The sequence below is a fragment of the Agelaius tricolor genome, unplaced genomic scaffold, assembly GCF_023055355.1.
Source record: "Agelaius tricolor isolate 1412-34295 unplaced genomic scaffold, bAgeTri1.0.p SCAF_6, whole genome shotgun sequence".
Taxonomy (NCBI): domain Eukaryota; kingdom Metazoa; phylum Chordata; class Aves; order Passeriformes; family Icteridae; genus Agelaius; species Agelaius tricolor.
The window spans coordinates 18,167,047-18,181,480 of NW_027269266.1; the positions used below are offsets into that span (position 1 = coordinate 18,167,047).

Sequence of the window (14,434 nt, forward strand, 5' to 3'; positions counted from 1 at the left end):
AAAAAACCACTATTACATAGTGGTACTATTCATAGTGGCACTCTGAATAGTCAACCAGAGATGCAGCCCTTCACCATGTGCACAGATGGCACAGAAACTTTCTAATGATGGCACCAGAGTTCAACACTGCAGCCACAGCTGTGGAGTAGCTGGGCTTCTGTCAAAGTAGTCTAGCCTCAAATGTTCAGCTTGATATGTGTTACTTTTGAGGGTAGGTTAATCCCAAATGAAAACGAAAAGCTGTTCTTGAAGCAAATTAAAAAAAAAAAAATTGAACAAAAGAACAAAAACAAATTGGAGAGGAATTTGAAGAAAAGGGGAAAACAAACAAACAAACAGAAAACCCCACCACTGATCATTCTAATCTCACAAATGAAGACTTCTACAGCACTTGATTTCTTCCACATTCAAAAATAAAATAAATTACGAAGATAAGCAAATGAAGTGTCAACAAATTACTTAAAACTTTCCTATGGGTTTTGAGCCTACCATTTCCATTATGAATAATAAATTAAGCCTGGGCCATATCCACAGTGTTCAAATCACAATCACAATCTTTGAGCATCAAAACAAGTTCAATAATAGCAGGAGAATAGAATGCTAGAAAGCATACTTGTTACACAATGACCAAATTTTTGCCTTTTGAACTGAGTAGCAAAGCATACAACCTTACCTGGAACCCAGTTTAAGTACCGAAAAGGAGCCCCACCAACCCATTGCCATCCACTGTTGAAATTCAAACTGTTGAGGCCAAACCAGAGAGCTGAACTCAGCGTGCGAGTCAGACCTGGGTAACAGAGACAGAGAGAGACATTGCAAGTCCACAGCAAGAGAAAACACCCCTCAAAACTTGAGAGCTGAATTCTTGTTAAGCCTTCTCTTTTTCCCTAGTACAAGTTTTAACAATTTTTAACATTCTAGTTAAGGTGGTTATGCTAAACCTGATAAAAAAGTCATCCTACATTGGTCAGTTTAGTTTTAGAGTTTTGACATATTTAGGTTTGGAGAATTTTATTACAACAGAAAACAAAATGACTCTGCTACCATTGATAAAAAACATGAAACTTGTTTTTTTTTGGAACTATAAAATATTAAATGGATAAAGTTGCAGAAAAGATCACAAAACCAAAAATCAGTTTTCTAAAATGAAAGACATAGTTTCCCAGTGTGTATTTTCTCTTCCATAAAATTAACAAGTATGAGTTTCACAGTGTAAAAACCTATTCTCATTTATCAAAATACATTAAAACGCAATCATTGCAAACACCACCTTTTCAACAGCACTTTTTCAGACTAATCTGGTTTCAGTTCTTTAGCCAATGTTAAGTCAGTTAGCCAATGTTAAGCTTTCAAAAAAAAAAAAAAAACAGCTCACATTTATTCCTCTAGCTCTGAAAAGCACTTAGAAATATCTTGCTTATGTATGGCCCTGCTGAGCATTATACATAGTCTGCTATAATCAATTATCTATCTCTGCCCTCAGTATAAGGCTTGGAAGAGCAGCTGGATGCATGCTGATTTTTTAAATTTAAGTGTGTTTCTGCATATTTCACAGAAAATCATTGTGCAATATGTATCATTTGTTTCTGCTTCTACTGATGGCATCCTTCCAAGATGTTGCAGTTTGTAGCTGCCTTTGACACCACAATGATGGGTAGCACTTGAAGCATGGCAAACTTAAAAGGAGAGGTAGTTGACTGGAAAGAATTGGAATTTCAGACCTGGTTTTGCATCAACACATTAACATGCTCTATTACTTCTTATGGAAAAACAGTTTGTAGTTAGGAGAAACTGAGAACTGAGCATGACAGGAAATCCTAGTACTGCCAGGACAGTTGTATAATGAAAAACTGATATTCACATACATTTAGCAGCCATATCTATCAATTTGCTATTAAAACATATCAACTAATAACTACCTTCTGTGCCAGCACCAGTTTGCTCCCTTGAGCACTAATTTCAAGAGCAATTTTCTCACAATCATTTGAAAACAACCCATGTTTTGACCAAATTTTTAAATTGAAAATGGAAGTTTAGACAGAACAAATTGTTCATAGCTTAAAAAATACATTTCTCATTCCTCTAAAGTGGAGAAATATGAATTTGATTGAAGGACTACTAGATGGATAAGGAATTGGCTGGATGGCTCATCTAAAGAGCTACAGTCAATGGCTTAGAATCCAAATGGAAACCAGTAACAAGTGGAGTCCCTCTAGGGTCTGGATTGGGACCAATATTATCAATATCTAGGTCACTCACATAGCAGTGGGACTGGGTGCCCCCTGAGCAAGTTTGCAGATGACACCCAGCTGAGAGGTGTGTTTGGCTCATGGAGGGAAGCAATGGCAACCAGAGGCCTCTGACAGGCTGGAGGAGTGGGCCTGTGGCAGCCACATGAAATTCAACAAGGCCAAGCACCAGGTCCTGTCCCTGGGTCATGGAAATTCACAATATCAACATGGACTAGGGGATGAATGGATTGTGAGCAGAGAAGGACTTCATGGATGAAAAGCTGGACATGACCTGGCCATGTGCACTCACAGCCCAGAAAGCCAAACTTGTCCTGGGCTGCCTCCAAAGCAGCATGGGCAGCAGGGCAAGGGAAAGGATTCTGACCCTCACCCGTCTCTGGGGGATCCACTCGGAGTGCTGTGTTCAAATGTGGGGTCCCCAGTACAAGAAAGGCATGGAGCAAGTCCAGAGGAGGCAGGAAGATTCATCAGAGGGCTGAAACATCCCTCCTGTGAAGAATGGCTGAGAGAGCTGGGGTTGTTTAGCCTGCAGAGGAGAAGGCTCTGGGGAGACCTTGTCACGGCTTTTTAATAAATTCAAAGGACTTTTAGTAAATTTGGAGGAAGACTTTTTACTAGGGCTTGTAGTGACAGGTCAAGGGTTAATAGTTTAAAAATGAAAGAGGGCAGATTTAGATTGGATATAATGAAGGCATTTTTTACAATGTTGATGGAACAGGTTGCCCTGAGAAATTGTTGATCCTCATCATTGAAAATGTTCAAGGTAAGGTTAGATGGGACTTTGAGCAACGCAGTCAAATCCATGTCCCATACCATGGCAGAGAGGTTGGACTAGATGATCTTTAAATGTTCACCTTTCTACCCAAACCATTCTCTAATCCTCTTATTCTACAAATTTAGAGAGTACAACATATAGGTTATGGTATAGAATATTTTATCTTTCAACTGATGTACCATATTCAAAATATTTTCTAATCTATTTAATAAATGAATCAGTGGACTATTTCATGTTTGTACACAGGCTGAGAAGGTAATAAAGAGGACTTTCTCAATGTAGAATGTAAATATATTCAAAAAATTTAAGAATTTTCTCATAGGAGAAGTGTGGAAACGCCTTCCAAAAAACATTGAAAGAGATTGAAACAAAAAAAGAATATTTATAAGTCCTTTTGTTTATTAGTTGTTTCTCTTTTCATATTTTAGGATATACTGAAGATGTAATGGCTTTACTGAAATAGGCAAAGCTGCTGACTAATACACACTACAAGAAGAATGCAAAAAGAAATGTAATCTTGATATCTACATATTCAGTTTACAAACTGCTTTGCATTTTTCTGCTTTCCAACATTCATTCTTTATTGCCTACGTTACTTAATTGAAGTATTTTTTATGTCACTATTAGTTTATGGCAATATTTAATCATGATAAAATAAATATTATCTGTCCTATATTTCCAGGTGAATCATTCAATATAACGATTTCAATTTACTAATTACCAGAATTGAAAAAATATAATCTTCAAGATGGAACATGCCATATTAGTGTCACTGTTGCAATAATACACTTTTTTAAGGAAATTATGGATAATATTAACCTACCTGTCAGGTATGTTTGTTCATGTAACTCTGTGATGCTTAATAGCTCTGCCTTCTGCTGCTGACAGCTTTTTCTTGCCTGATGCCACTTCAGAGCTGTCTCAGAGTTTATCTGGTACTGGACATTTGTTAAAGGGTCTGTGTTCCACAAATCATTACTAGTAACTACAGGGAGAGACAAAAATGCTGTAACTCATCATAAAGACAGAACCAGATAAAACATACCAAAAAAATTGCATAGCAAAAGACAATAAATGCCCGAACACTTCTATAGACAAATGGTTTGAAAGGAATCCTGAGGTTCTCTAAGGTAATAGTAGATCCAGGACAGCAGACAGGGTATGAAACAAGGTCACTGTTTTCTCTGGTACAAAAGAATCTGCTGTTTAAGTGGATAAAAACATGCCATAAAAGAGTTGATTTGTGAATGTGGAGAAAAAGACTAAAAATTTTCAGGCTGATGCTACCTAAGGTATATATAAAGCTGACCTTATTTTCTGAGATAAACACCAAATTTTTTACTAATTTGGGTCACTAAGGATTTTCTTACTGTGATTGTGGTAATCAGACCCAAGTGCTGAATGCAAAGCTGACATCATCAGTATCCATCTCACATTCCCCTGCAATTCCTCATTCCTTAAGCATGTGTCTGACATGGCATGAATTTCTCCTCTGCCACATAGCCTGACTGAACTCCTTGAATACCTGAATTGGCACTTTCAGGCAATGCCAGTGAAAGCATCACCCAAAAGGACCCAACAGTAGAAGCTGCCCCAGAAGGTACCACACTCTTTACACTGCTGCAGTCTCTCCTGCCTCGTCTCAATTGTTTCTCCACAAACAAGAAATAGAAAACAGTGTGATCTTGATCTGCCAAAAATGGAACCTATGTGAGGTCCCAGCACTGAGCTAAATATCACATAAAGGGATTAAAGTTGCATGACTAAAGCAGAACACAGCAGAGATCAGTGCATGTCTGCCAACAAGGAAAAAAACCTGAATTCCTGAAGCCTTTATCAGCTTCTCAAGCTGCTATCTGAAAAACTGAGAGAAAGAGGTCTCATCTAAATTCAGAATGCTCAGAATACTTCAGTCTGCAAACAGAGGGAAACGGGACAATAAACAAAACTCAAAACAAAGCATGATACGTGTTAAATACCAGGAGGTCACTTAACCAGTTCCACTTTTTCCTGTATTAAATCTGATTGCCCATAGGTAATATAAAGTGCTTCTTTTCACATTATCTTTATTTTTAAAATAAATAAAATATAACCTACTGTAATAATGACATTTCAGTAAAAATGATAACTTTCATGTGATTATCATTATCCGCAAATCAGCTTCTGTCCAAAATATTTTATAACTATCAGAATCAAAACTTTTTTGCTACTCTAAAAGACCATAAATCCCTGTGCACAAGCCTGGGATAAAATTAATATTGCAAAAATAGTAAAATCTATAATTCAGTAAAGAAAACTGGCTCTGATTTGATAGTAAGGGGTTTATAAATCTTGTGTAATTATTACAGAGAAGAGGTAAACAAGTCTTGGGCATTCATCCAACCTTCCATCTCAGTTCCCCTGTCTCATAATTTATAGCTGACTTCCATATGGTGCTCTCTTGTAGAATTTTGGCCTTTCATAAAAATCAAACTCATTTCTAAGTCTTGGAAAATTTGCTTTTAAGATGCCTGAGTTTTAAGAGTTCAAATGCAGGATTGCAGAGCAGGATTTTGGAAAATCTGTATGCTATTGTTTAAAGCTTAGTTCCCCAGAGAAACAAAAAGATGAAATGCTTTCCTGGAATAATATATTTTAGCACCTAAGCTAAATTAATGTTAAATCACACCTGTCCTCAGGACATAAGTAGAAAATTAATAAAAATCTGAACTCTCTCCCTACACAGATTAATTCAGCATGCATTTATTTTCTGCAGGTTTTGTTTCTGTCACCTGCATTTTTATGCATTGCTTAATGCATAAAAAACCCTTCAGAAGGGTTTTTTCCTTCATCTGTCAAGAGAGGCCTCAATGGACTTTTTCCCACTGGAATGGATCCATAGGTACATGTTGAGTCACTCTCCTGATGTTCTTACACTGTGCAACTTGTTTTCTTCCAAGACCTTCTTTCAAGAGCAGCATACAGTTCAAAATGACATGGTGTAACCTATAAAGAAGCAGCATTTCCTAGGCTACTAAAAATTGTTTGCTCTGTTTCTGCTCAGTTCCTTTACTTGGGGTTAAACTTCTGCTGTCACTGTCTCAGCATATCTTTCTAAATCACCAAATAAAGGGTCATAATCACAATTATGGCACCCCCACTGATAAAATTTCGCCACCTCTATTGATTTTAATAACTGTCGCAGGTACAGCCTCATGCCCTGTTCATTTTGGAGAACATCTGAGGTGGTTTTGGTCACAATGAGAAGTGACTGGGTCAGCCACAGACATTTCACTGAAGGCCCTGGCCCCAGTATGAGCAGCTGCAAGAGTTTGCATCACATATTTTCATGTTTGCACCCTTGGTCTGTTTAAGAAGACAGTTTAGGAAGCAACACTTTATTCTTAGTAAATAAACTTTAACACACACACACACACTTAAACATCCTATTTTCAAAGGTGTTGCTGAGGTTTATTAACTTATCACACTCTCACATCTCATTCATTTCTCTTTCATAGGGATGACTAAAACTTCTACTGCTATGGGCTGTCTCTCACTAAAATATATGACCCAAACCTGAATATTTTAAAGCTAGTACTGAAGAATCAGGAAGGAAACATGCAGGCAGTCAGCATAAAACAGCTTTTTCCAAAAACAATCACTGCCATCTGAATGGATTTCCTTGAATTATGCCAAAGAATTAAACAAAATTTTAATGATGCCTCCTATTTGTTGGACTCAAATAATATTAAGCAGGGAGTATTCTTAAGTCAGCTTTGCATGTGCTTTATTAATGGGATTGCTATTCCCAGCATGTTTTTATTGTCCTGAAAATGATACTGGCATAGAAGAAAAAAAAAAAAAGTGCAGTTTTTATTTTCTGAAATACTGAATGCAACATTCATAGAAATCAGGAAAGGACACCAGTATTTTGTCATCAAACCAGTTAAGATCAACCCAAACAGTTTTCTTCACATCAAAGGAAAGGCATATTTTTCTCCTTATCTCTGCTTGCAGTCAGCTGGAGCTTTACAGCAAAACACAATAATAAAGAAGAAAGGAGGGGAAAGTGCTACCCTTCTCAGCATGACAGAAGAAGCAGCTTGCAGACAAAATGTTTACTACATATTTTACAGAGGTCCAGAGAAAATTCATTAAAATTTAAAAGAATTCAAATACATGCAGGCATAAATTACTCCCATTTACTTAAAGATCAACATTTCTAAATAAAGTTCTGCATTTTGATAATACTGCAATTTAAACACCAAGTATATGCAAACCAAGGAATTTAGAATAAAAATACTTCAAATTGAGTTAAAAGACAGGACTAAAATACAGTACACAGATTTGGGAAACACTGGGATATACTAAAGAGTTCAGGAAAGTTCCCTTCATGTCTAAAAGGCAACTCATTCTGCAAAGTAATTTTAATTTTCAATTAAACTGTATTCCAGCTTTCAGTTCCACTTCATAGATTTCTACTTTTTGACCTTTTATATATACTACTTATTCTAATATAAGCATCTAATTTACTTTCTATTTAAGTAAATGGTGTACATAGAGATTCCAGAATACGACTAAAATACTTTCACCCAAAAATAATTGGGCAATTATTTATGCTGGGTCCTATGTTTGGATATTTATGTTGCTTTTAAAAGGAAAGCAGGCAAAACAGAGACATTTCAAACTATAAAGCAGATGTTATGGACATATTTCCAGGCAGCTGAGTAAGAGCACAGCAGAACTGTGAATGTAAAAATCTTACATTTCATTGGGCAAAATCCATACTTCCTGTCAACATCATAGTCCGAGGTGGTTCCACACCAGAACCAGCCATCTGATCTGCCAGCATCTGTGCAGTCAGCATACCATTTACCACCAAACTTAAAAGGAAACACGCAAGGGGCTCCATTGTCATTTCCTTTCACTGTGTAGGTATCTAAGGAGACACAACAATTCAAAAATGCATAAAAATTAATAAGCATGAGATGTATAGGAGTTCGTCTTTACGATCCTATTAAAAATATTATAGCAAGGAAAGCTTGCTAGCTTAGTATACAGCTGTACTAGAACTGGAACATTGCTCATTTTACTCCAGGGCAAAGCTGATACCCATGTTCATAGTGAGGCAAATTTTTGTTGCTAAGGGAGACAACAGACCACAACTGAGCTAAGACAAGTACAGTCCCATGCTAAATTTCCCATGCATAACAATCAAAAGTACAAAACACACACACTCATGCCATTTTTTAAAGTGCAAAAGACTGTTGAATGTTCTGTCAGTAACCCAGCCAACTGCTGATCATTTTGGACATGGAAGAGCATGTCCACGTAAACTTGAAAGATATATGCCATAGAGTGACTCCAATATATTATGCCCAAATAAATTTTATATTTGCATGTAAAAACACTTTTTGTTTTATCAGAAACCTGGCTCAATGGAACTTATGAGAGTAACTAAAGCAGCTTTCTGTGTGTGCACATGTAATGTACATTCATTGATGGAAGGACATACAGGGGAACTGGACCTGACAAGGATTTTTGGAAAGGTTACATATCAGGGTCACTGTCTCACAGAGCTGCTAGAAAACAGAGGAGGAAGGAAAAGCAGGACATTATTACATCTCCCCCCTGCCTTCTTTCACATAATTTGCTTTGCTAGGGTTCTTCTATTCTGGCTTCTGGCCAAGGACTAGTACTGTAATCAGTCATAGTGTAAACCACAGAAACTGCATCCATACCTCCCTCTGTGACCATTTCTGTTTATCAAAAAATACTAAATGGGAAGTCAAATATATTTTCAGATACTTATCATGAATATATATATGGAGATGAATATATATAGAGAGAGATGCATTATACATAACTTTTTCAAATTTAACTATTTAAAATATCTTATTCAAATTTAACAATTTAAAATATCTCATTTCTTTGTCTAACATTTTAGCACCAACTCTGAGACTCCCTTCAAACACCTAGGAAGACATCTGCAATACACTGGAAATTAACATATCAAGAGTGAAATAATATCTTACTGCCAGTTAATATTTACATCCTAAGGAAAAAAAAATAGCCAACAGACTAAACACTTACACTGTGTCTTTCTGTACACATGTAGTAAATAGTAAATGTTATCATCAACTCCTGTGTAATAGTTATACACGTGTTTTGAATAACCATAGAATTTTTTGTTCTCTCCAAAGGAATCACTACCATCCATGGTTAATCATCTATCAGCACTTTGACTAATTTGACAAAAACCAAACAGAAGTACTCAAAAAACGAAAGGCACACCCACTCAAGTATTGTTTATTTCACCTGAATTCACACTCACTGATCATTAATAAGATTAAGAAAATTCTTCTACACATATAAAATGTTTTAATTATCTGCACATAAAAACGAGTTTGAAATACAGAAATTAATTTACAGAACTTTACCTTCATAGCCTCGAGAACACAGATCGTCTGTGGTTCCGTAGACTTTCCACCTACTCCATAAACCAGATCCCTTGTACAGCATAATATTCCTTTCCTTCTTGTTTCCATAGTTGAAAAACAAATCTTCCCCTTGGATTGCAAAGAGAGTCTCATTTCTGCATTCCCATCGCTGAAGTTCACTAGCCTTGTCACAAGGGTACAGAGTGATGGGAACCCAGTCTTTCTTCGAAGGCACTCCCAAGCACAATTTGAATGCTATGCTCATAAGCTGGTGATCTGAGACCCACCTGAATTTTTGTGCCTCATTTTCTTGAACACAAGGGGCAGTAGTCACTGAATTAGAACTTTGAGCCAGTACACAGCGCTTGTGATCTTCATTATATATTAAGAAGATGTTAGTATCTGTAAAAAAAACAAGCACTGGAATGATTTGGTTTGAAATAATCTTACCTGCTATCTAAATGAAATATGAATCTGGACACTCCTCTTGATGTGCAAATCTCATTATCTGTTCAGCAAAGGAAGGTGTGGACTACACTTTCACCTGTTGAAGTGGCTGTATGGTGCAATTAGCTCAGATGTGAGGACATTTCAACTGGTTTGTGGCAGTGAAAGCACCTACACACAAAAGCACAAGGCAGCAGAGGTGTAGACCTAGTGTCTCCTGTAGGTTTAAAGCTTGGGTTAAAGTGAAGAGAGAAAACACACTCATGGTGTTAATCCAAGGGAATTACTGAAATGGAATTACCCATGGGAATTACTGAAATGAGGGAGCATGGACACTGTAGAGAGCAGATCCTGACACTGAACTCTCCAGCAGCACTGGCTCCCAGGCCTGGGGAGATGACGACAGTCCCTAAGTTCTTCAGGCACCATTTCCTCACAGTGGGGAGCTCTGGTCTCAAAAGCCCTGCTAAAATCTTTAAGTTATTAACTGAGGAGAAGGATATGTTTTTAAGCTTTATACTCAAGCTTCTTATAGAACAAATTTATTTTTCAATTCAGTCATCAGTGACTTCTTTCTTGCATCCCTCCATTATGACTGAAATACCAACAGCAGTGGGATTTGCCATCACCAGTTATGCCTCTTCATGACTTATGAAAATATGCAAAGCTCTTCATAGCTTCCCAGGTTATTTCTCCCTCTCAGTAAACAGTGCTTCACAGCATGCATTTTCACATCTTCAAGGTTGGTTTCAAAACTGTAGCCACTTGAAAAGTTTTAGCATCTTTTGCACATGGATGTGCTATGAGTGTAACATTTCTGAGCCAGTCTTGCTGAAAGACTGAAAATTTCCCCCCTCTGATTCACCTGAGATACCTTTTGGCACAGGAACTTTATCATGCTCTTTCATGGAAGGTAACAGGTTGTATAACATTTTAAAGCTGTATTTTACCTGGCTATGAGATAGGAAGGAGAAATATTAATTTATATGGGATGGAAACTGATTAAAACACTATTTATTTGAGTGTATGATTACCAAACTTATCAAATTCTATAATGGAGAAATAGTTAAGGGTAAAACAGGTTAACCACAAAAGTCTTCCTTTCTCTGCTGAGGCTCTAATGTGGAAATGATCATTCTGCAGAAGAACAATCTGGGAACAAATAACCTCTCTCTCAGAGAAAGAGCTGACCTAGACGTATCTCATCTATAGTTCAGCTTCCTTCTCTTGTCCTTTGGCTTCCAACTCACTGGGAAGTAATGTAAAACTGATGAGCACTGGAGGCAGAACTTGCTGTCTTTTGCCAATCTGTTTTACTCACAGACAATACAAGGAAATGTATAATTATCACTCCTGGTGACAACTTCTTTTTATTCTGCTTTTCTGCTAGCATTTAGCACAATGTTACTGTAAACTGATATATGCAGTGCTTGCAACTCTCCTTTTCCTGAAATCATGTTCAAAGTTTCTGGATAAAAGAGATGTCAAATAATTTCGCATGTGTAGATAACACTACCTGATTTTTCAAACTGCTAAAATTGTATCTGTGGCCTAAAATAGCAGCCCTTATTTTCTGGTTCTTGTGATGTTAAAGAGAAGATGCTATTTCACATGAAAAAAGTATCCCTAAGTCAAAAGCCTGGATCACTGTATCCAAGCATGAGTTTTGGCTTCAAAAATGAAGTTAAAAAGCTAAACAAAGCAGTCTGGCCAGTGGGGATGGAGAGGGGCACAAAACTGAGGCTCTCTACTATTCCAACGGTGCCTTTACAAGGGATTAGAAGTGTGTAAACCCAACCCACCTGCTTATACAAGGGCATATTCCCAATGCAGGCAGTAGTGCATATGCAAGCAGCTAAAAGGCCAGCTCAGCCAAGGAGGCATCGAAAATAAGCTGACACCAAAACAGGAGAATAGAACAAGAGGGAGCAGGATGCTGGAGCAACTGTGGCTGAGGCTGTAATTGCAGGATATCCTTTCCCCCAGTGTTGCTCCTCTCTAATCCATGGCCACCAAGCAGACTTGTAACTTAGTGCTGTATTGCTCAAGTTTGCAGCTTCATTTCTGTTTATTCTGCCATCCTGCTCACCAAAGGGGATTCCCATATAATAGTATCTGTGTGAATAATTAGATTGTCTAGAAGAAACAAACCAGGTATTTGTGCAGCACTTCCTCTGCCCTGCCAAGTCCTCTCTGTAGACACTTGACACAACTCTTGCCAACATGATGAGCTGTATCTGGGAAATGGGCTGAGCAGAACCACACATAGCACCATTGGCTGTGTTTTACTGTTCTGCAGCAACATTTGTTATAGAGCTCTGTGACAGGTGCCGTTCTTCACCACAGATGAACAGTGGGTGGAACACTTTAGGGTCCACCACAGTGTGCTCATGAGTACCACAATGTTAGTACTTTGAATTAAACCTATTCCTAACAGTGAGTCGTATTTTGAAACTTACTCCTGGAAGGAAGGTCTTTAAAATGCATAAGAACCTGCCAGGCTTAGGAAACAACTTCACCACTACCAGTGCACAAGCAGCCATCCAAGGAGATCTAGCATCTTTTCCCTCAAATGTCCCAAGTAGATCCCAAAGAATTTTTCTCACAGACTTTCATTTTTCTTTACTCACCCCACTGTGACTATTTGCCTATCTGTCTCTGGCCCCAAGTTGTAGTTAAGAATTGTGCCAAGTACTGCAGAATCTCACCAGACAGTATCATTTCCATGGTAGAGATTTCCAGAATGCCAAACTGATTTCACACTCTGCAGCATTTCCAAGCCTTCACAGATTATGTGAGCGTAAATAAGGCACTAATTTGAGCAGCCAGTGAAGTGCTACCACTGTAAAACACTAATGGAAAAACAGACCCAAAGACAGAAGCAAAAGAGGAAAGAGCAAGGAGGCAGATGCAGGTAGGGTGACTGTCTTCCCTACACAGGCTCTTGCCTGCCAGATGGCCAAAACTGATTGCTGGTGGTTACACAAGGAAAGGTTACAAGGCAGTGCTACAAAGATTTGCATTGCTAGATCTCAACCCAGAGAGCAAAGGATGCTGAAAGGTTTTCAGAAAGTGCAAGTGCAAAACTTTCACTGAAACGTAGCTGTGAGCTGGAAATCATGGCAAATCTCAGAGTAAGTGGGTACAAACTCCAGGTATCACCTTCCAACACAACTTCCCCCTGTTCTCACACCTCTATCCATCCTAGCACCTCAGCTACCCTAACATTCCATGGCCATGAAAGCCATCTGTCAAAACCAGGGCCCATCCAAGAGGGCTGGAGGACAGGCAGAGCCCCCAGTACCGGGCGCTTCTGCAAACCTCTGCCGTGAGCAGGTCTGTGAGGGAAAGCTGGTGATGGTGTCAAATCAAACAGGGGCTCATTGGAGCGGTGGGGGAAACTGAGGCAGCGCCGGTGACAGCCCTGTTCGGCGTCCCCAGCGCCACGGGCACCCAAAAGGCCGCCCTGCCGGGCAGCTCTGCCCGCCGGGCACCACTGGGTGCGGGCGAGGAAGGGGCGCCGAGGGGAGGCCGCCTCCATCAGCCGCAGAGAGACTTTAAATGGTCGTGAGCTTCACCTGCACCCGCGGCCCCTCCGCACGCCCCCCGCCAGCCCCAGAGCAGGTTCGGCTCTGGGTGATCCCTGGTTTTTCGGCTGGCCTCGCCCGCACAGCCCCTGCGGGCACTTACCGAGCAGCGGAGCAGCCCGGGGGAGCAGTCCGAGGAGCAGCAGCAGGAGCGGGGACGGAGCCATGGCCGAGCCCCGGGCTGGGAGCAGAGGGCGTCCCGCGGGCAGCTCCGCCGCGCCTGTGGAGGGCCGCTGGATCAGGGGAAAACTCTGGGCTCCAAATGATAAGGAAATATCCTGTCACATGGGGCGTTTTGAAATAACAGGAATTCGCTGTTCAAACTTTGCTTTCCTAAGCTGATTTTTTTCCCTTAGCGGAGGGAAGAGCCTTCTTCCAGGCATGTGCAGGTGATAAAGCGGCGATAGCTGAGAGAGGCGCTGCTTCTACCGTTGTTGCCGTTGTGCGCGGCGTTTGTTTGTTTTGTTTTGTTTTTATCCCCTTTGCGACTCTGACAGCGTTGCATCTGGGTCAGTGGTTTGTCTTCCAGGAAAATTAGCCAGCCCCGCTCGGAGGGAGGAGGATATCCCTCTCCTTTTCTTCTGGGGTAAGGAAAGGAGAAAGATAAGGGGAAGAAACTCAAGTCTCAAAGAAAAATCCCCTGCTCGAAAGCCCGTGTTGCTGCTCAGAGCGCGGGCTGCAGAAGGAGCACAGACCTACTTCTGGCATCCCGGGATCTGGGCTGCGCCCCCGTGCCCATCACGCCTCCCCCGGGCGCCAGCGGGAGCGGGGCGCGGCTGCCGAGGAGGGGACGAGGGGGTTTAAGGACCCTAAGAGGCATTCTCTGAAGCCCAATAAATGAACTTCAGCAGATTTGTTTGTTTGTTTATTCTACCGACAGTGATGGCACTATCTGCTGTTAACAGAACTCAAATCTTGCTCGTGAATCAGTGCGGGAAAGGCAAAACCTTGCCT

At 39.9% G+C, this 14,434-nt stretch overlaps 1 protein-coding gene across 2 annotated transcripts in view; it reads right to left on the reverse strand.

Annotated features, from left to right (window-relative positions):
* Positions 1-14,186, reverse strand: part of LOC139590923 (macrophage mannose receptor 1-like) — a 53,847-nt gene extending 39,661 nt beyond the window's left edge. For both annotated transcript variants that reach the window (XM_071428892.1, XM_071428891.1), the window contains exons 1-5: positions 13,584-14,186; positions 9,447-9,848; positions 7,772-7,945; positions 3,851-4,012; positions 674-787 (exon numbers count right to left, since the gene is read on the reverse strand). In XM_071428892.1, coding sequence (XP_071284993.1) covers positions 674-787; positions 3,851-4,012; positions 7,772-7,945; positions 9,447-9,848; positions 13,584-13,647 — 916 coding nt within the window. In that variant the 5' untranslated portion in view covers positions 13,648-14,186. The remainder of the gene's footprint in view (positions 1-673; positions 788-3,850; positions 4,013-7,771; positions 7,946-9,446; positions 9,849-13,583) is intronic.
* Between the last annotated feature and the right edge of the window lie 248 nt (positions 14,187-14,434).